The following is a 23,994-nucleotide window of genomic DNA, read 5'->3' on the forward strand; positions in this document are numbered from 1 at the left end:
ATGTCACTGGTTCAAGCCTATATCTGGCCAGGTGACATTTCTGAGTGGAGTTTACATGTTCTCCCCCACGCTTGCGTGAGTTTCCCCCAGGCTCTTTGGTTTCCTCCCACAGGTGTTTTAGAATGAAAACGATCCCCTTCCCACAACTCTTTGCTACACCACACCCCTGAAAACGCACATCACCGCACACACTGCAGCAAATCTACCCAGAGGAGAGCTGTGCTCGTCAGACTGTACATCAAGGATTTACCGCTGGATCTAATCTCACTATATTTGTTCAACTTGATATTTAATTCATCTTGTTGTCTTTATCTGACAACATATTCCCTCACTTTGGTCTTTGAATCTATTACTTGCTTTCAGATAACGTGTTTTGGCTGAGCACAAAGATAAGTTAATGATTAATGTAACCAGGTACATTCTGTATATTGACTGATTGCTTGCTTTTATTTCCTATAATGTATTTATTGTACGTTATACTTTTATAATAGACATTATTGATTACTAAAAATGATATTCAGTAAAAGAGAGGATATGTTTTGTATTTTTAATGAGAATGAAAGGAGGCAGTAATGTTATAGGCTCCGTTTTGTTAAATTATGCATACAGTTAAGATGACGCTCATATAAATTAAAACGAAAACGCATTAGTGTGCAAGCAGGTGTGAGTTGGAGGGGCGTTGGAGCTAAAAAGTGCAGAGCTACGGCCCTTCAGGAAATGAGTTTGAAACCACTGCCTTAAAGGGATAGTTGATCCTAAAAATTATATTTACTCCCCTTTAAGTGGTTATAAAAATTTGTGGGGTTATTTCAGAAGATGTTTTGAATAAAGCTGAAAACCTGTAACAACGTCCATAAAAGGAAAAACAAATACTATGGAAGTCGATGGTTACCGGTGTTCAGCTTTCTCCAAACTACAGTATCTTCATTTGTGTCAAAAAAAGACATCAATTTAAGGGAGAGTAAATGATGACAATTGTAATTAACTGTTATGTAATAAACTGTAATGTAATAAAAGTTGAGGGAAGCATCCCTTTACAAGTATTAAGTAAATTAACTATGTTCATAATCATAAAAATTAAGTCAACCAAGCAGTTCACGTTTTAAAGTCAACCTGTAATTTTTAAGGCAACGGGTTTACTCGCTTTAAAGTATCTAATCGAGTCCAATGTAAAGAAAACATCCTTTAAATGTTTCTTCTGTGGCACATAATCAATTTGTGTCTGTAGATTTCAATTGCAATACATATATTTAAATGCTGTTTTCTCAAAATGATTATTTTTTATTTTGTACTTCGTCATAAATCTCAACTTTAGCATATATTTTGTAATATCCTATTTAAAATGTTTAAATGCAATTTTAGAAAAGTTGTAACACAATTTTGGACAGTTTCAGGGTATAATGATGAACTTTTAATGGTTACCAAATGTATGCAATCGATATGATCTACAATAATGTACAAAAGCAATATGATCATTACATTGATGAAATACATTTAATATATCAATATGATCAGATCCTTTCTTAACTGATGTTTTCCCAACTTACAACACTCACCGGCCACTTTATTAGGTACTTCGTGGCATCAATTAAACAAGGTACTGGAAATATTCCTCAGAGACTTTGGTCCATATTGACAATTATAGCATCATGCAGTTGCTGCACATCCATGATGCTCTATTGGATTGAGTTCTGTTGACTGTGGAGGACATTGGAGTACAGTGAACTCATTGTCATGTTCAAGAAACCAGTCTGAGATGATTCACTCTTTATGACATGACACGTTATCCTGCTGGAAGTAGCCATCAGAAGATGAGTACACCCTGGTCATGAAGGGATGAACATGGTCAGCGACAATACGCAGGTAGCGTGGCATTGAGATGATGCTCTATTAGTACTAATAAGTACTAATGGGCCCAAAGTGTACCAAAAAAAATCCCCCACACCATTACACCACCACCACCAGCCTGAACCATTGATACAAGGCAGAATGAATCCACGATTTCATGTTTTTGATGCCAAATTCTGACCCTAACATTCGAGTGTCGCAGGAGAAATCGAGACTCATCAGACCAGGCAACGTTTTTCCAATCTTCTGTTGTCCAATTTTGGTGAGCCTGTGCAAATTGTAGCCTCAGTTTCCTGTTCTTAGCTGACTGGAGCGTCACCTGGTGTTGTCTTCTGCTGTCTACATGCCTAAATGCTGCTATGTGTTTGGTTAATTAGACATTTGCATTAACGAGCAGTTTGACAGGTGTACCTAATATAATGGCCGATGAGTGTATATATAAAAAGTTAACATTAACAAAAGTGGTGGACAACAATTTTAGACCCAATGCTTTTCCTGGTTAATCATATCAAAACCACATAAGCCCCACTTACATCCCACTCAAAAACTGGAATTTTGAGGTTTTGTGTTTTGTGTGAAAGCAGATAGTACCTACTTTCTCTGAGTCATATAAGATGAGTGTTGAGTGGGTGCAGAGAAGGGGGGAAAGGTGACAAACTGACATGAGTTTTGCTTATAAAAACATGGGTGGGTTTCTCGCATAGTGCCAGAAGAGCGCATTTACAAAGCAAAAGTCTCTCCAGATTCCTGAGGTGTAATGTCTGCTATCAGTAGTAAATTATCTCATGTGTTTGTCAGGGTCAGGTGTCAATGTTCTTCCCATATGGAACAAAATCAATGCCTAAAGTCTTGAATTAAAAAGCTTGTTGAATATCACAAACTGAAAAAAATAATACACCGTATTAACAAGTTCTTGCATTTTTATGACTTGAATTCCAGGGTTTGTATTTTTAGGTCCTGAAATTTAACATATCTGTATATTTAAGCTGTAATTATTTCAACGAAAAATATTTCAAACACGTTTTCAAACTTAAAAATTCAATAATTCATATTCAATTTTCAGATTTCACTTACAAAATATTCAATACCCTTTAAAAATTCGATGTATAATATTCAAAAGGTAATTTTCAGTTCATTTTATTTCAGTTGAAATATTCGCTTCCATAAATTCAGTGGATCAAATTCGACTGTTAAAATTCAACATTACATCCGGGAACTGCAGGAAAAGCAATAGATTGCAGATTGAAGATCGCCAGCTGCTCTAGCTTTCACCAGCAGGTGGAGATGGAATAATGTAAGATTTTTAACCCAGTAAACAGGCGAGAAAAAGGCTATTAAAGGCACAAAAGTAGCATTTAATATTAATATCAATGCTTTGGACATTATAAATGATAAAAAGTATGAGTAAAATGAGTAAATGAGGTTTTAGTCATCTATATTTGCCCTTATGTAACGGAAGCCAGCTGGTGATCGCGTAAAGCTCACTCCTCGGATCCAGGGACAGTTGTTCTGCAATCTTATCGGAGCTTGTCTCCCATGCTGGCTCGTTACCTGCTCGGACCGGTTCGGTTACTTGCACATAAACCGTCTTTTGATGAATATGATGTTACACATTGTCTATCTTTATTGACTCTTTCTTCCATACACACTAAGTATTATATTGACAGCTAAAGATTATAAACGTAAGAGAAACAGGAGAGGAAATATTATAATAATAATACAAGATAGATAAACATTGACAGGGCTAAGAACAATTACGAACAAAGATTTTCAAAACCAGAGAGATTTTATGAGAATGTCACACAAAACAGAGTTCAGGTAGGCCTATGATTTAAGGTTGGTTATGGATGGGGCGTCTGATTTAAAATAATTTAACATGCGAATGCATTAAAGGAGGGTCTTCAGTTATTCACACAGAACCGCCTAATATGGGATAACTATAAGGAGTAATGTTTGCGCTGTTTAAACGCAGCTATGTCAGGATTGGCATAGGTTATACATTTTCATCATTTGAATTATTATTATGATTGTTAATATTATTATTGTATGACATTTAATTGGGCTATTGCGCTTAAATAAGTCATCCGTGATTCTAAATTAATATTTCTATTTATCCTTTTTATCACTCTGCCTGTCTTTCTCTTCTTTTTTCAAATTTTTGGGGTTCTGCCATGGTTAAACGATTGCAAAATGTGTTAGTTTGTCCAGATTATTGTTTTATTGTTATGTAGCCTATAGGCGAGAAAAAGGTATTAACGCAAAAGTGGCAATGTCGCAGCCAATTATAAGTAATAAAATGAGTCGCCTGTGGTTTGATAATAGGCAGTTATAACTGACTTTAATTTGTTTTCAGTATTAAATGAGAAAACCATTATTTATAACTTTTCAGCAACCGTTTGTATTTTATGATTAGCAATGTTGATCTTTTTTGCAGTTATTAAACATATAAACTTATTTAAACTGGTTTAAATTTAATATAGTTGTCACTTGAGCTAGTTTCATAAGATTATGTTTAGAATGCGTGGTTTGACATGCGTGGTTGAGGGGTTCCTGCAAAGCAGCTCTGTTCATCATCATGGGGTATAACTGAGCTTTAATCGCCATCTACTGGAGAGAATGTATTTGCTCATTTATTCTTATTAACTCTTTTCTGCAAGTCTGTTTTATGATTTCACAAAGTCAACCCATTATGTTTTTATTTTATATTTTGAGATGATCATATTTAAATAAACAATTGCTAGGGTAGCTAATAGTTTCTTTTTTCTTGTTTTTTTTTTTTTTTAAATCAGTAGCCTATAAAATCATAATTTTTGCTTGACAAAGTTATTGGTTTAGGATTCTGGATGCATTTTTGCTAAATGAGTGTTGGATACTCTCACACTAGTTAAATCAATTATATTATCAGAAATGACAGATATAAGAAATCCATTAATATTTATCACTCTTTTTACAATTATACAAGCAATTTCGCGCCGACGTCAGCTCCACTTTCGGAAATGGTAAACAGCGAGGTGTTATTCATATAAGCCCAAGCATGACATGTCATGATAATAATCGAAACACTCTTGTAGGCTATTCTTATGCTTGGCCAAATGTCATGACTTTCACTTTTATTTTACATTATTATGCACAAGCCCAGATATCATCTGAAACTTCGGAAGAATTCCTATCATATATTGGCAGCCATCCAGCATTTCTTAACCAGTTTGATATGCGGCGCTGGCTCTGACCGGCCACCGGAGCTCGCGGCCACTCGTTCGTCTTTGTCGTGCGCAAGCCACACAGCACATGCATAAAAACGTCAATCATTTCATTCATTCATCAATTCATTCATTTTCCTTCTGCTTCGTCTCTATTTTAGAGGAAAAGCAATAATCTAAACAAACTAAAGACATTTTGCAAACGTAACAGTGGCAGAACCATAAAAAATAGACAAAAAGAAGAGAAAGACGATAGCAAAGTGATAGCTAAAAAGGATGAATAGAAATATTAATTTAGAATCACGGATGACTTATTTAAGCGCAATAGCCCAAATACATGTCATAAAATATTAATATTAACAATCATAATTTAAATAATGAAATTATATAACCTATCCCATACCTGACATAGCTGCGTTTAAATAATAACTGAAGACGTCCCTTTAATGCATTTGCACGTTATGTTAAATTATTTTAAATTACACGCCCCATCCATAACCAACCTTAAATCATACCTGAACTCTGTTTAACATTTCCAAGTAAACTGTTTTGTGTGACATTCTCATAAAATCTCTCTGGTTTTGAAAATCTTTGATCGTAATTGTTCTTAGCCCTGTCAATGTTTATCTATTTTGTATTATTATAATGTTTCCTCTCCTGTTTCTCTTACGTTTATATTCTTTAGCTGTCAATATAATACTTAGTGTGTATGGAAGAAAGAGTCAATAAAGATAGACAATGTGTAACATCATATTCATCAAAAGACGGTTTATGTGCAAGTAACCGAACCGGTCCGAGCAGGTAACGAGCCAGCATGGGAGACAAGCTCCGATAAGATTGCAGAACAACTGTCCCTGGATCCGAGGAGTGAGCTTTACGCGATCACCAGCTGGCTTCCGTTACATAAGGGCAAATATAGATGACTAAAACCTCATTTACTCATTTTACTCATACTTTTTATCATTTATAATGTCCAAAGCATTGATATTAATATTAAATGCTACTTTTGTGCCTTTAATAGCCTTTTTATCGCCTGTTTACTGGGTTAAAAATCTTACATTATTCCATCTCCACCTGCTGGTGAAAGCTAGAGCAGCTGGCGATCTTCACTCTGCAGTCTATTGCTTTTCCTGCAGTTCCCGGATGTAATGTTGAATTTTAACAGTCGAATTTGATCCACTGAATTTATGGAAGCGAATATTTCAACTGAAATAAAATGAACTGAAAATTACCTTTTGAATATTATACATCGAATTTTTAAAGGGTATTGAATATTTTGTAAGTGAAATCTGAAAATTGAATATGAATTATTGAATTTTTAAGTTTGAAAACGTGTTTGAAATATTTTTTGTTAAAATATTCAAAGCTTAAATATACAGATATGTTAAATTTCAGGACCTAAAAATACAAACCCTGGAATTCAAGTCATAAAAATGCAAGAACTTGTTAATACGGTGTATTATTTTTTTCAGTTTGTGATATTCAACAAGCTTTTTAATTCAAGACTTTTGGCATTGATTTTGTTCCATATTCCCACTGCAACTCAGCACGCAGCAATTTACTTACCAATTAAACTGAATTTCTACAGCTATTCTGTGGATTCAGCAGGGGCCGCACTTCTTTTTGTCAGGTTTAGAGCTTCATAATTGGGACTGCCTGTTGCTATTGATGGCAAACAGAAATAAGTGATTTTTCTGTTGACTTAATATAAACAACTTACTTTTTCCGCCAGTTCTTTGGATCCGAGGATTGCCTGTACGACATAAAAAAAGAAACAAAAGGTCAGATTTCTACAACACGATGAAATACTTCAAAAACAATCTATGCCTTGAAACTAAGAGTATATCAAGCACCAGATCTTAAACAGAGAATAATAGTCATTTAAACAGAAAGAATAATAATGTGCAAAATCAAGTGTGCTTCACCAATGAAAAATGTTCCTACACTTTAACAAATCGTTGCTTCATTCATGAAGACAGTTTGCTTTGTTTTTTGAATGAATCAGCTATTTGAACAAATCATTGGAATGAACAATCACTCATTAAATTCAGAAGTTAGGGTCATGAAACAAAAATATTGTAACTTAAGCCTAGCTCACAATGTCAATTTTTAGCCACAATTTTGTCACCTGAGACAAATTTGGAAAATCCTAAAAGATTCCTGAAATCCTAGGCTGAAATTTGTGATCTTTGATCGTTGGTTTGACATGTTCACTGACAGCCGCTTAGTGCTCATTGCGATCAGATTTTTCCTCCGATGAAGTTCTGTCAGTGTCAGAAGATTTCAGAGACTTTCCTGCAGTGACAACAGCTGTGATGAGCGTCAATCCAAGAACCAACAGAAGCGCAGAATCTGATGACGCAATCCATGAGACAATTCAAATATCACAGTTTGTTTTTCTTCCTGGTATTATTAGGTGCGCTGTGTGCAAAATTGCCGCTACAGATTGTTTATGTTTGCTGTTAGTAATCATTTCAGAACGCGAAAGTGTCACGGATGGATGACGTCAAACTAAAAAGTTTTATTCTGTGTTTGGCGTGTCTTTATTGTCATTTAGTCAAACATTATGACAGCTGAGATCTTACAGTGTGACATTGGAGCCATGTTTGTGCAGTATGCAACAATTGTTTAGGATTATAATAAAAAAACAATGTGTGAGCCTGCTTTTACATCCAATTGAAATGGTCCATAGCATAGTGGTTAGCGCGCCGACATATGGTGCAGTAGCACGTCAGGGCGTCCCGAGTTCGAATCCTGGCTCGAGGACATTTCCCTACCATACCACCCACTCTGTCTCCCACTTCGCTTCCCGTCTCAATAAAGTCACAATACTGTTAATTATTGTCAAGGCAAAAAGGCCAAAAAAATAAATCTTAAAAAAAAATGTAAGGCAGTGTATGATTTTGACCTTTACAAATGACTCACGTTATGTCATTCGCATCGCCTCATTTGCACTTCGTCTTATGGTTTCCTTCTGGGTGCAAAGACATGAGCTATAGGTGAATTGGATCAACTAAATTGGCCATAGTGTATGAGTGTGTGTGCCTGTGTGGGAATGTGAGAGCGTATGGGTGTTTCCCAGTATTGGGTTGTGGCAGAAAGGGCATCCGCTGTGTAAAACATATGCTGGAATAGTTGGCGATTCATTCCACTGTGGCGACCCCTAATAAATAAGAAACTAAGCAGAAGAAAAATGAATGAATGATGTGCTTACAAACATAAATATACAAATATTTAAATACTCAGTATGGTTTATTTATTCTTATTATTTATTGAGTCAACCGAGTAAAAAAGTATCAAGCACCCCATCTTTTACACCAAACCAAAAATAATAGCAATATCAACAGTTCACACTTAGCTGATGCTTGATTATAAGCTTGTTTGGCATGCTGTCCCGGGAGAGAGCCCTGAGTTCAAAAGATCCTCGAGCCCTGGGCTTCCACCCGTTTGGAGGGCGAGAGGGGAGATTGAGCTCAGGTAGATCTCAAGATCTCCCCCGCTCATTTGTGGCTATTGACGAATTGATTTATAAGGGAAAAATACTGTTGGCCAGGAACTTGACTATGGTTCTTTTGCTTGGTTCCTTTATTAATCTTGGGTCCTCAAAGCGGAATGAACTGCCCACTTATCCAGCATATGAGGAAAACATGCAAACTCCACACAGAAACGCTAACTGACATGACCAGCTGATTAAACAAACTGAAAAAATTATTGGTTCATTGTTTCATTAATAAAGACTAATTAAATAAAGTAATAAGTGCATTTATTGTTCATAAAATATTTGAAAAAAACGTTGGAATGAGCAATTTAATGGATCACTCATTAAGACAGGAATTTTCCTCCACCTATTGGTGGCTTTAATGCCACATTTATTTATTTATGGACTCACAAAGAACAGTTTATTTATTGTTGTTTACATAAAAAAACATATTTTATAATTTTCTGTTAACATAGCACAACCCTTTGTGCAATTTATGTTCCTGAAAATGTATTATTTTATCAAAAACCTGAAACAGCCAAGCATTGATCATCATTCACAATCAGATCAAAAATAAGAAACATCATTAATCATCTTACAGTAGTAGCTGCAGATTTTAGCTTGTACTGAGATGAAAAACAGACAAGCCGAAGCCCCTTAATACAGGATCCAGCAATACCTGCAGTGTGTACATAACACCATCTCTCACTTATTGTTCTGACGTTGACAAGCTCAAGTGTATACTTATATCTGCTGGCACTGTCATATTACTGTTACCCTCAGTTTCTTCAGTATGTACAACACCGAATATGAGACTCTTTTGAAAGAGAGCAAATGGGGAGGAGAACTGGAAAAGCAAGGAGAGGGGGAAGTGTGGTGAGGAGGGACATGATTTGAAAGAGAACATCAGCGACAGACAGAAAAACAAAAGATGTGTTTGTGGAGCAGACGCGAAAGTAAATCCTCAAGTCATGTCCGAGCAGAGCAAGCAAACGAGGCGGAAGGAAGGCTGATGGGAATAGAGAGGGATGGAAAACAGAGAAATCATGAAAAAAAAGGCTATGAAGGAAAAGTGCTTATTACCTAATCACCGGTCATACCCTGAGACCCAGTTCAGAAATTGCTGAGAGCGTATAGCACGTACACACAAACACTAAAAGCAGAGCTCCTCAGAGAACATGAAATGGACATGTTGTCCATATAGCTACAGGCTTACACGGGATGGAAAAGAATTATGATGACCTGTTCCAAAAACCCTAGTGGAATGATCGCATGAATAATGCAGGGAACTTTGTTTAGCTGCAACCGTGCGGCTCTCAGCTCATGAATTTCTCCCTGCTGGTGAGCTCAAGAGAAAGAATCCGATGATGGAAGAATGCTGTGCTTTTAAGGGGCTTTAATGTGGGGTGGATTGAGGATATGCGTAGGAGGAAGGGGTTAATGCAGAAGTAGGCTAATGCTAGCAGCGTCCAACACATCCTGGAACTCATTACAGTTTGTCGTAAAACACAGACTGCAGTGTTACAAGACAGTAACCTGGGTCAGGGAGAAACATGGAAGCATGTGTGATTTTTATTTTTTTTTGCCTGTCTGCGCATGTGTACCTCATACAGATAAATAAAGGGAAAATATGTTTGGGCTGAGCTACAGCTGTGGTGCTGTCTGGATAACACTGTGTATGGAACAATTCCCTGTATGAACACATAAATACATACACTTATCTTCGTGGGGACTTCCCACAGACATAACGATTTTTACACTAGACTGTATATTCTATTACGCTATCCCAAAATCTAACGTTCACAGGAAACAATCAGAATTTTTACATGTTCAAAACACTTCATATTCTGTATGATTTATCAGCTGTTTTGACATGGAGACCAAAAATATTCCCACAAATTAAAAATGTAGTGTTATTACTAATCATGTGGTCCTCACAACTATAGCAATACCAGTAAATGTTGACCTTACGAGGACATTTTTCAACCTCGTTCTGAAAGGCTCATTCTGAAAACGTACCCCTATGTACATTTCTGGAGAGCGCCAAATACATCCCAAGAACTACGTTTTTTTATTTTCCCGCAAATCCACTAAAGGGCACTGTGTATGCTTTTTTCAAGACCTCATATTTTTCTTACGAGTGCCATTCGAACCTGCTCTTCTCGCATAAATCTACCAGACGCCGCTGTCCACTGACTGACTGACCAACCGACGGATCCCCCCACCTACATCCTTTCCTAAACCCAACCGATAGTGTTTTAAAAAGCACCAATTGATCAGCGACCACCCACTTCCCTAAACCCAACCAACAGTATTTTGAAAAGCAATCTAAAAAAGAAAACCCCCTTAATTTTTACCGTGTTTTCAGATTTTACCACTGTTACGTTTCACGTATGTTTTGTAGTATTTTTGTTTTCTGCTCTGCGCTCTTCTCTCTCTCTCTCTCTCTCTCTCTCGTTGTGGTCCTATCCTGTTTCAGGTGTGCTACCATTGGTCGGGTGAGCTGTCATTCACCTTCGTCACTAAATCGGCGCGCCAATAAGGATCGGGTCCGCGCAGTATAAAACCGGTGCGCTTGCGCTGTTCTGGAGGAGCGCTTGGCCTGCCAATCTCCTCACTTGTGTCGGCCGGACTGTTTGTTTGATTGATCCGCTTGATTTGTTTGCGAGTGCTATTTTCTAGTTTTCTACCTGTTTATTCTGATTTATCAGTTAAACTTGTGCTGCTCTTGTGAATGTTTAGTGAGATTTTGAACGATCTGTATGAGAATTGGATTACCTGAGATCTTGTTTTGCTAATGGCTAACAGTGTGTACTTTACGAGAATAATAGCATTTCGAGCAGCTTAGTAAAATTTTGTATTAGTTAGTTTTTGGAGGCGTTGCCACATGTGTACTTGTGTTTGGAAGTTAAGAAGTTTAGTTAAGCTACGTGCTGAAGATTACGGTTTTGTTTCTACATTTTTCTTTGTTCAGTCAGTTTAGTGGGTTGGGGTTTAGTTAGTTCGTTTTGTTATATTTATTTCTTTGTTTTGGCAACACTCCTATTTTTCTTTAGTTGATTCAATTATTTACAAATTACATTTATCTTCTATCTTACATTCATTGTTTGAAATTATCCATTAATAAATACTTTTTTGTTTCACTTATCAAGCATATGCGTCTTCTCCTCATTCACCCAGCATCAATAGACTCACTGATTGTTACGTATCATCCCTTTTATTATTTAACATCATAAACACGTAACATTCAATGGTGGCAGCGGTGGGATGTTCCTTTATTGGAATATCCTTAATTTTGGATGAGCATTGTGAGATTTATTGTTGCTGGTGAATAGGAGAAATTTTTGTGAACAGGAAGGTTTGATTAAAGAGCAGGTGTCTGCGTTGTTGTGAGTCAGACAAACTTATCACGAGTATGGCTGAATTTGATTTGGAACATTTTATTAACGCACCGACTATTGAACAATTAGATAAATGCAGAAAGGATGATTTAATTCGCGTCGCGGAGCACTTTAAAATTAAGGTTTCTAAACAGCAGTTAAAACGAGAAATTAAGAGCGTTGTGGTGCACAATTTGGGTGAACTGGGTGTGTTGCAGTTGGCTGCTGAGAGTCAGCAAAGTTTACATGGCGATGACGTCTGCACTCTTCATTCTGGTGGTGAGGAGGCGAGCGAAGCTGCTGCGGAGGAGGCTTCTGAATCCAAAGCAGGTTTGCCACCTTTCGAACCTTTTTCTCCGACTTTGGTTGAGTCTGGAGGTGACGCTCGTTTTAAATTGCGTTTGGCAAAAGTCCAAATGGAAGAGCGCGATAGAGTGGCATAGCGTCACGCTGAGATGGAGTTGCGCCTTGAAATTCGTCGCCTTGAGATTGAGGCTGACAAAGAAGTCAAGCTGCGTGAACTTGAGATAAAGGCTGCTAAAGACACACCAGTTTCACCGGGGCAAGTACCACCCGTGCAAGCTACCACTTCTACGACTGGATCAGGATTCTCGAGTAGTACATTTGACGTGAGTAAACATATTCCACTTGTTCCTCAATTTAGAGAGTCGGAGGTCGACTCGTATTTCAATGTTTTTGAACGAGTTGCGTCTGCGTTGCACTGGTCTAAAGAAATCTGGCCTCTGTTGTTACAATGCAAATTATCAGGAAAAGCTCAAGAAGTGTGTGCTGCTCTGTCCTTAGAGGACAGTTTAAATTATGACGTTGTTAAAGCTGCAGTTTTGAGAGCTTATGAGCTCGTACCCGAAGCATATCGTCAGCGTTTCCGAAATCATAAAAAAAACGCTAATCAGACATTCGTAGAGTTCGCAAGAGAAAAATGTGTGCTATTTGATAAATGGTGCACATCTAGTAAAGTGTCGAATTTCCAAACGTTGCGTGAATTAATCTTGTTGGAAGAATTTAAAAGTTGTGTGCCCGATCGTGTTGTCGTTTATTTAAACGAACAGAAAGTAACTTCATTATCTGAAGCTTCAGTTCTCGCTGATGAATTTGCACTGACTCACAAGAATGTGTTCACCCCTGCTCGTGTTGAAAAAACACTCGTAACTTCCATTTCGAAAAGTCCGACCCGTTTAAAAAATCCGACGGTAAAAACCGGTGAAGAAAGAGCCTGTTTCTACTGCCATAAAATAGGACATTTAATAAGTGACTGTGTTTTATTAAAGCGTAAGCAACAAAGTGCTGTTCCTAAAAGTGTTGCTTTTGCAAAGACAATTGATGTTGGTGAAACCCCGGCAGTTTCTGATAGGCTGGATGCAGATCCAGGTTATAAGCCTTTTCTTCTGGAAGGTTTTGTGTCCGTGGATAAATCCACGAATCCGGTTAAAATAACCATCCTCCGTGATACCGGCGCGATGATTTCGTTTATTGCTGCTGACGTTTTACCACTTTCTGATGAGACATTTTGTGGAAGCCATGTATTAGTGCGAGGGATTGAGATGGGTGTTACGAAAGTTCCCCTTCATGAAATTTACCTGCAATCTGATTTGTTTACTGGCTCTGTAAAAGTTGGTGTGCGTGAAAATTTGCCTGTGCCCGGTGTACATTTTATTCTTGGCAATGATCTTGCTGGCGGTAAATTCATGCCAGTTTTAGAGGTGTGTGAAAAACCCGTGATGTCTGATCATTCGGATGAATTGAAAGTAGATTATCCTGATGTCTTTCCTGCGTGCGCCGTTACGCGAGCGCAAGCCCGTAAATTCGCTGATGCGGATGATCTAGCTTCGACTTTTATAGCACCTAGCTTTGAGAACGATGTGTTGATGGCTGAGAACAAAACTGATGATAGATGCGATGTTCAAGATACCAAGCGTGATCTAAACTTGCAAGTGACTAGAGAAAAGATTATTGCAGCACAAAAAGAAGACGGCTCTTTGTGCAATATCTTTTCTTTAGTTGTTCCGATGGAAGTTGCCAATAGAAGGAAAATAGCTTTCTATATTGACAATGGTTTACTGATGCGTAAGTGGTGTCCCGACATTACTAATGAATGGGCAGTTGTAAATCAAATTGTCATTCCCCTGTGTTACAGGCAAATGGTACTCTCCCTGGCTCATGATCACGATCTTTCTGGACATTTAGGCATTAAGAAAACTTACCAACGAATTCTGAAGCATTTCTTTTGGCCGAGATTAAAGTCGGATGTAGCGAAATTTTGTAGAACATGCAAGGCATGTCAGTTTTCAGGTAAGCCGAACCAAGTAATTCCACGAGCACCACTAGTTCCAATACCAGTCATAGGTGAACCTTTTTCACATGTCATAGTTGATTGTGTTGGTCCTCTGCCCAAGACAAAGGCTGGAAACCAATATTTATTAACTATCATGTGTACGGCGACGCGGTTTCCCGAAGCTATTCCACTGCGGAAAATCACTGCGCCTGTGGTGGTAAAAGCACTAGTGAAGTTCTTTTCAACTTTTGGTTTACCTCGAGTAGTTCAAACTGACCAAGGTACGAATTTTCTTTCAAAACTGTTTGCACAAGTACTAAAGACTTTAAACATCTCTCATAGAACATCCAGTGCGTATCATCCAGAGAGCCAAGGCGCTTTAGAACGGTTCCACCAGACGTTGAAGTCAATGCTTCGTAAATACTGCATGGACACAGAGAAAGATTGGGACGAGGGTACACCTTTAGTTTTGTTCGCGATTAGAGAAGCAGTTCAGGACAGTCTTGGTTTTAGTCCGGCACAGTTAATATTTTCTCACTCCGTTCGAGGACCGCTCAAGGTGCTCGAAGAAAATATACTATCACCTGTGACAAGTGCTAAAACTAATGTTTTAGATTATGTGAGCAAATTTCGTGAAAGACTACATCAAGCTTGTTCGTTTGCAAAAGAGTCGTTAGTGAACGCTCAGATCACTATGAAAAAGAAATTTGACAGTGCATCTGTTTTGCGTAATTTCAACGAAGGTGACCAGGTATTAGTATTGTTGCCTGTTGTTGGTTCTGCTTTTTCTGCACGTTTTGCTGGCCCTTACACAGTGATTAAAAAATTGAGTGATACCGACTATGTGATTGACACGCCCGACCGCCGAAAAAAGTCCCGTGTCTGTCACATAAATATGTTGAAAGCTTATCACTCTAGAGAGTCTATCCGTACAGATCAAAAAGAAAATGAAACTGATTTTTCCACTACTGCTCTGGTATCTGAAGTTCTTTATTTTGAGTCTAACTCATCTGAAGATGATGGAGTGATTGTGCGTCACGATTATCAGCAGTGCGCCCGACTTTCTAATTCTGAAGTTCTTGCTGACCTTGATTCTCACTTACATCTACCCGATTCACAGAGTAATGATATCAAGGAGTTAATCAGTTCTTTTCCAATGATTTTCAGTGATGTCCCATCCTGTACTTCAGTCTTGCAACATGACATCGATGTGGGAAATGCTAGACCGATTAAACAGAATGCGTATAGAGTGAGTGCTGCGAAACGCGCCGTGATGAAAGCCGAGGTTGATTATTTGCTGAACCATGGTTTGGCAAAACCGAGTTGTAGTCCATGGAGTTCACCATGTTTACTGGTCACGAAAAGTGACGGTACCGCTAGATTTTGCACTGATTACAGAAAACTTAATGCTGTGACTGTTCCTGACTGTTTTCCTCTTCCGCGCATGGAAGATTGTGTGGATAATATTGGTTCCGCGAAATTTGTCAGTAAATTGGATTTATTAAAAGGGTTCTGGCAAATACCACTCACAGCTCGTGCATCTGATTTATCTGCTTTTGTGACTCCAGATAATTTTACGCAATATTGCGTAATGGCTTTCGGCATGCGTAACGCGCCAGCCACATTTCAGAGACTTATAAATTGTGTGTTAGCTGGAGTTGAAAACTGTAATGCATACTTGGATGATGTCGTGATTTATTCCCATAGCTGGGCGAATCATATTTCCACTCTCAGGGAAGTATTCATGCGTTTCGAGAAGGCATCTCTCACGGTGAACTTGGCTAAATGTGAGTTCGGACAAGCTACTATCACGTATTTAGGTAAGGAGGTGGGTCATGGTAAAGTGAAACCGGTGAACGCGAAAATAAATGCCATTGCAGAATTCCCAATTCCTACTACGCGTAAAGAACTGCGTCGATTTTTAGGAATGGCAGGATATTATCGCAATTTCTGTAAGAATTTCTCGACCGTTGCGAATCCGTTAACATCACTGCTTAGTCCATCCTGCAAATTTGCATGGTCTGATGATTGTCAGCAGGCATTTGAGAATATAAAAGCTCTCTTATGTAGCGCACCTGTGTTGGCCGCACCAGATGTCACGAAACCTTTTACGTTGGAGATTGATGCGAGCGCTGTTGGAGCAGGTGCAGTGCTCATTCAAGAAGACGCCCGTGGCATTGAGCATCCAGTATGTTATTTTTCTCGCAAGTTTAACAAGCATCAAGTAAACTATTCGACCATTGAGAAGGAAACTTTGGCATTGTTAATGTCTTTGCAGTTTTTTGATGTGTATGTGAGTTCAAGTGGTTTTCCAGTCACTGTGTTTACTGACCACAATCCTCTAGTGTTTTTAGGCAAAATGTACAACCATAACCAGAGACTGATGCGTTGGTCCTTGGTGACCCAAGGATATAACCTGGTTATCAAACACAAGAGGGGGTCCGAGAACATCATTGCTGATGCGCTGTCCAGAGCTGGTATTGTTGGAGACTTGGAGTGAGTAAATTATATGCATTGCAATGTATATAATTTTTTTTGAGGAGGGAAGTGTTACGTTTCACGTATGTTTTGTAGTATTTTTGTTTTCTGCTCTGCGCTCTTCTCTCTCTCTCTCTCTCTCTCTCGTTGTGGTCCTATCCTGTTTCAGGTGTGCTACCATTGGTCGGGTGAGCTGTCATTCACCTTCGTCACTAAATCGGCGCGCCAATAAGGATCGGGTCCGCGCAGTATAAAACCGGTGCGCTTGCTCTGTTCTGGAGGAGCGCTTGGCCTGCCAATCTCCTCACTTGTGTCGGCCGGACTGTTTGTTTGATTGATCCGCTTGATTTGTTTGCGAGTGCTATTTTCTAGTTTTCTACCTGTTTATTCTGATTTATCAGTTAAACTTGTGCTGCTCTTGTGAATGTTTAGTGAGATTTTGAACGATCTGTATGAGAATTGGATTACCTGAGATCTTGTTTTGCTAATGGCTAACAGTGTGTACTTTACGAGAATAATAGCATTTCGAGCAGCTTAGTAAAATTTTGTATTAGTTAGTTTTTGGAGGCGTTGCCACATGTGTACTTGTGTTTGGAAGTTAAGAAGTTTAGTTAAGCTACGTGCTGAAGATTACGGTTTTGTTTCTACATTTTTCTTTGTTCAGTCAGTTTAGTGGGTTGGGGTTTAGTTAGTTCGTTTTGTTATATTTATTTCTTTGTTTTGGCAACACTCCTATTTTTCTTTAGTTGATTCAATTATTTACAAATTACATTTATCTTCTATCTTACATTCATTGTTTGAAATTATCCATTAATAAATACTTTTTTGTTTCACTTATCAAGCATATGCGTCTTCTCCTCATTCACCCAGCATCAATAGACTCACTGATTGTTACGTATCATCCCTTTTATTATTTAACATCATAAACACGTAACAACCACATTCTCACCGTTATTTACTTGTATATTTTATTTTTTGGCTTTTATTGTTAGTATTACTTGCTTTCTGGAACCATTCTTCGCCGGACTTAAACCCCATTGTCGTGATCAACTCATTCACCGAAGTATGTGGCGAGCCACTGGACAAACTGGTAACAGCGGAAAAGTCGTCCATATAGAGGTAAGTGATCAGCTGGTAAGCGCGAAAAGAAACGGTGTCATAGCGCCCCGTATTGTTCATTTTAAAGACGAAATGCAGCCATACGTACTTCTAGCTACATAATTCGCAATCTCCAGAAATGTATACAGGGCTTGATCACAATTTGAGTATCATCTCACACACTCACAGGTCAAATCTTTTAAAAGTAATGCAGCTGTAAATCTGCAAATATACACATATACAGTGTTTAACTCTAATATGAACTGTATTTTACTGTAGGACAGTTATGCAGTATGTTACTGTATTTTTAAGTTGCATTGTGATAACTGTAATTCTATTACAGTAAAGTTACAGTAATCTTATAGTAAAGATATACAATATTGTAAATACATATACAGCAAGATAAACGGTGCTGTAAGTGTAAATACAGTATTTTTACTGTAATTGTTTGACAGCAAGCTACTTTAGATTCTATTGGAAATCGTTAACAATGTATACATAAAATAATCAAAGCTCCTAATAATTAAAATGTCCTAATTATTGCTTTAGTTGACTAATGTTTGCAAAAAAAATATTAACAATGATAATATTTGATCAGTATCATTATATAAAGTGATCATGTTTCTTCAAAACTTGGATTAAATTGATTTATTTATACATTTATTTATCATTTGAACTCATTGTCAACATTATGAGGCTTTTAATCTGTTATATTTACCTTCAAGACACCTTCATTTGTGTACTGTAAAAACATTTCTTAAATATTTGTACATTAGAGAAAATAAATCATAACAGAAACTGTATTTTGGGGTGAACAAATCTTTTTAGGCAAAAATACAAATTAAGGTAATTATTCTAAATTGTACAAATTTGCCTTCGTTAGACAATTGCTCAATTTGGCAAAATCAAACACTATTTAGTTAGAGCACCTAGCATATTATCAGAGGGATGAAAAGAGTAAATACTGAGAAAGGAATTAGCATGAAGGCACACAAAACGACACATCTAAAGACTACCAGCGGAGTTAATTCCCTAGTCAGCACGTCAGCAAAGATTAAAAGCATTTATACCTTAAACTATTAATAGCATTTCCACCCCAACCCTCCTACTGCGATTCTCGTTGGGATGTTTTCCACGCAAAAGTGGGAATTTAAGAAACACTACATATTGCAGCCACACAGTTACACGTAGCTTTGAGTGTGTTTGGCTCCAGAACAGAGCCCTCTGGATGTAATTATGCTGCATGTCTGAGTGTGTACGAAACAATACACGTGGCAAACCGAGATGATATGTGACCAGTTGGAGACCAGCTGAAGTGCCTTCACTGAGAAGCTTTTTATTAAGCCCTGCTAATGATCATGACTCACTGCTGCCAGGAGAAACAACAAGAGCAGCCCACACCGACATCACAACTGCTCTTTTCCACAGACAACCAGCTCTTGCCCCCGTACACACCGCTTTCATTAGCATCGAGAAACTGCTGATGGATTGGTTTTGCAGGGGGAAAATAGCATCCCAAAAATCTAGTCTAAAGAAAAGGGAAAGGCTGAACTTTGGTTATTCCTGGAGAAGGTAGAGGCCGCAGAAATGCAGAAAGATGTGAGGGGGTCAGTGGTGATTGTGTGTTTATTTGTAGCTGCTGATGTAAACTTCATCTCTAAACCATGAAACTTTGATAGAGTTTTGTTTATATATAGTGCACGGTTGGCCAGCAAAAGGATAGTTCATCCAAAAACCAAAACTCTTTCATTTACTCAAAACATCTTGCTTCAAACCCTTGTGACTTCTCAAGGGGAGATATTCAATATAGCTGCTATTTAAAAGTAAAACAATTTTTTTATATACTTTGTTAAAGAACTGACTAATATAAAAACTAGCATGAACAAAAACTGAACAACACAAATAAACAAATAGGTAACACTTTAGTTCAAGTAATTCAACACTTTCACAACAGATTACCTGTCTATTATTAAGATATTAACTATTACATTAATAACTAATAATAAGTAGCTAAGTAGTGGTTAATTGTTTGTAATAGGATTTATACAACAGTTCTGTCTGGTTCTCGAATCTGATTGGCTGATAGCCTTGAGATATTAAATCAATATCAGCGCTCGTACAGCCTCTTTATCCTTGTGTGTTACTCTAGGACTAAAGAGAAATTTAACAACTTTGTAATGTTTGACAAATATTGCAGCTGTTGGACAACAAAATGCACTTTTGAGGCTTTTTGTAGGCAAGAATGTAGTTTAGATCGCAACTATGCAGTTTGTTTATAAGAATAGTGCCTATTTTAAATAATTATCATTTCGGAGATTAAGCATGTTAGCAGCTATTAGCCTGTCATAAAATGGCTGACGTTTCGCCACAAGATGGCGAAAGAGACTGCATAAAAAGTCCCTAGGGGACAAAAATTCTGTGTTAATTTCAAGATACGGCTGAACAAATCATTATAAAATAGGTAAATGACATTCTAAGTTGATCTCTTTCTTTTGTATGTTGTAGTGCTGTAATTATACCATAGTAATCTGGTAGTATTTGCCTTGCTTTGGCTTTTTCAGGGTTAATTATGGTGGCATCCTAATTGCAACTGAGAAATACTGGGAAATCTTTGTAGACTAATGGCATTTCATGCCGTTCAGCATTATAATCTTAAAATGTGATCAAAATCGCGCGGTTTGTCATCACTTTAGACATTACGCTAGAGAATCATTCAAATACTAGCTCTAAAGTGACATTGGTGAAGTAGCAACAGTTTCTGCTGTTTTGATGTCAGCAGCAGATGTGAGTGGCGGAAGAAGGTAGTTCCTCGTACAAAAGAATCTTTGAGACTCTTTGTTTTTGAATTTCTTTTTTATAAACACAATAATGCCATTGAAATGTTGTATAGACGCAATATCACACAAGTAGCAGTGTGATACGGCTATATATCTTCACTGGTAGGACGAACCAGTGAAGGCCTACACAGTCAAAGCCTGTGGTCTTGAGCCAACGCACGCCTCCCACCATGCAGCCATATTGCACTGCTATAAGTCAGATAATGCTCATGAATTGTGCATTAAAATAAAGTGTGACCATTAAAATGATTATTCCATCTGTAGTAAAATTGCTAGTGCCACTTCTATTAAGTGGCCTTGACAATATATGATTACATGTAAATTAAAAATTTGGTACAATGCACTTAATGTCTATATACATATTTTTACATTGTACTCATAATTAAAAAAATTGCATGGTTGTAATTATGTTTGCAATTTATGTATGTAATTGCATCTGTAATCGTAGTATTGACCCATCCCTTACACCTTAACCCACCATTAAACCCGCCCAAACCTGTACCCAACCTTACTTGCAGCCTACCTCAATAGCACCAGAAGTGCTCTGCATGAACACAACAAGTACATTGCACTTTTTAATGTAAGTACACATTAGTTAAGGCCACTTAATATAAAGTGGGACCAAACTACCACTAAGTGTATAAGAGAGAAAGAAAGACAACATGTAGGAACAATTGTGGATAGACAAGAACCAAAGGAGCAAGCGTGAAAAATAAAAGAGCTGCAGAAGTAGCTTAACTTCAGCATTTCTACAGCCCACTGCACTACAGCCATTTTCTATTTTTCATTTTGCAGAGGAGGTCACTCAAAAGCCTCCTAATGCTTAATACTTACAAACAGTGTCATTTTATGCTGAAAACATCAGAATATTTAGCAGTCTACATCTTCATCTCATTTCTTCATCTGTTTACATACTAATACTGCTGGAGTGCACCATTGAAGGGTTTTAACAGGGGAACTTACAAAAAGTCAACTGGTTGCTGCAAATTAGCATATTATAAGTATAGTTGGCTATAACATTTCAGGGAGTTTTAATTTATTTTATTTTATTAATTTTTTTCTTATTTATGCTTTTGAATCATATTAAAAGTCCTTGATATTACTTCCCTGCTAAAAAAAAAAGCAGCTTAAACCAGACTAAGCTGGTTTTAGCTGCTTGACCAGTACAGGTTTGGACCATTTTCGGGCCATTTTCATATGCCAGCCTGGTCTTTGCTGGTCAGGCACTTGTGTCTGTATCCAGATGTATCGCTGTAACAGCCAAGAGAAGAGGAAAAGTCACGCCAGCAGGTCAAATAGGTCACAGTGAGAGAGAGAAAAATGGAGTTCACTTTCATTCTCTCAATCACAGTGAAATAGGGGCTTCTGCTGTAAGTGTCAGTGAAAGAGTGTGTGAGTTTCTGCGTTTTTAAGTAGTTGGAGCGTTCTAAATACTCAAGTTCACCTCCCTCGCCATAGTTAGCTACGGCGACATAGCGCATATGTGAAAAATGACGTCAATACATAATAACCGGTTATGATTATTACTGAACCGATACCGAATTGTCCACGTCTGCATCACTGTGCCCCGTAGAAACAATTAATTTTGACACCCCTAGTTTCCGAGTCCAAGCCGTTACTCATTTGAAATGAGAAAATATTCATTTATGACCACTTTTGAAGTCATATCACACATTAAAGTGAATTTCATATAAAATCATGGTGTACACAACAGTCTCTGGACTTGCTGCATAACAGACATCAATATTTTAACAATTGATAAAAAATGTATCACTTTTTGGCCATTGCATATACATATATTGCAATCCTGTTTTCAAGGTATTACATCGCTTTGTAAACATTTTTTATTACCATTTGTTGAGTCTCGCCATAGAGTTTGATAGAACGCTTCGACCTGAAATCTGCTTCACGTGATGTCAGACTTAACAAGCAGATAATGTTTTCAGTTTCATTTCATGTAAAGAAAATCATGAGAAAATTGAATCTTAAAATTAAAACTGTGAATCGAATCGAGATTCATGAATCATTACAACATTTAGAGTCATGGCTATAAATTTTATTTTGTCTGTCTGCTTTTTTGCTTGTTTTTAGCAAATTTCAACTTGAGAGTGATTAAATGAACAGAAAACACTACAAGAAATGTTCATATTTGGATGAACCATCCCTTTAATATCATTCATTTATGTGCACAAAACGATGATGTGTTTTCAGTCATTACTCTAATTATCTTGCATCTTGCACTTTAAAATGCCATCAATTAAAAACATGTAGTTTGTTTGAAAACATCTCTAGGCCTCTTCAATATGTTCCATTTCACTGAATTTTGTGCTACTTACTAAAACAAGGGTGCATCGTGTGTGTGAGTGCGTGCGAGTGTGTGTACGGCCTCTTAATAGCTCCCACTGAGAGCAAGTACGTCTGTCTTCAAACACTTCAAACCATCTTAAGATCAAGATCCTGCATTCAATAACTAATAACCCCGCTCTTAATTTCGGTAAGATCTAGTCATTAGTGGCCTTGGTGCACTTTTAGCGGCTCGTGTTCAAGTGCAGCATTAAGATGTGCTCTTGCAGGAGAAGGGTTTATGTTTTCAAAAATAACACCTGTACAACCCATTTTAATTACACAAAGTAGAGAATTTCTGAACAGGATCATGTACCTGACTGAAGGGGTTGGGCACAAACTCCACCTGGTTCTCTGCAGCTCGGCGACTCTTTGGAGCATCAGGCGGGCACTACGGAAAAACAAGAGTCCAATTAAAACAATTTGTTCAGTATTGATACATAAAATTAACACAATTTTATTCCTTTTACAATGTATTACTCCTTTTAGTAGATTCTGTTGAGCTGCAAGGGCTACAACCTCTTGTAGAAAAGGGGCGGAGAGCAACAATTAATTTGCATTTAAAGAGACACACTCAAAAAGCTGAATTTACAGCATGATATCATACACTACCTGACAAAAGTCTTGTCGCCTATGCAAGTTTTAGGAACAACAAATAATAACTTGACTTCTAGTTGATCATTTGGTATCAGAAGTGGCTTATATGAAAGGCAAAGTCTTCTAGATTACCCTTATTTTAGCAAAATAAAATATGATCATGACTTGATTTCTAATTGTTTAATTAGGACATTAAGGTCTGACTTTGCTTAGACAAAAGTCTAGTCATTCAGCAGAAATAATGTACAGTATAGAATATAAAGTCATGGTGCTGTAAGAAAAGAATTAATATTACGTGATTCCCATGAGCTTGAAGGACTGCATCCATACATCTCTGCAATGACTCAAATCACTCATTAATAAAGTCATCTGGAATGGCAAAGAAAGCGCTCTTGCAGGACTCCCAGAGTTCATCATCTTTAGATTCATCTTCAAAGCCTCC

At 37.5% G+C, this 23,994-nt stretch overlaps 1 protein-coding gene across 8 annotated transcripts in view; it reads right to left on the reverse strand.

The window, feature by feature from the left end:
• The window catches only part of col16a1 (collagen, type XVI, alpha 1), a 162,270-nt gene that overhangs the window by 87,668 nt on the left and 50,608 nt on the right, over nucleotides 1-23,994 (reverse strand). For all 8 annotated transcript variants that reach the window (XM_073931847.1, XM_073931844.1, XM_073931846.1 and 5 more), the window contains exons 8-9: nucleotides 23,272-23,346; nucleotides 6,769-6,801 (exon numbers count right to left, since the gene is read on the reverse strand). In XM_073931847.1, coding sequence (XP_073787948.1) covers nucleotides 6,769-6,801; nucleotides 23,272-23,346 — 108 coding nt within the window. The remainder of the gene's footprint in view (nucleotides 1-6,768; nucleotides 6,802-23,271; nucleotides 23,347-23,994) is intronic.

The sequence above is a fragment of the Danio rerio genome, chromosome 19 (assembly GCF_049306965.1).
Source record: "Danio rerio strain Tuebingen ecotype United States chromosome 19, GRCz12tu, whole genome shotgun sequence".
Lineage (NCBI taxonomy): Eukaryota > Metazoa > Chordata > Actinopteri > Cypriniformes > Danionidae > Danio > Danio rerio.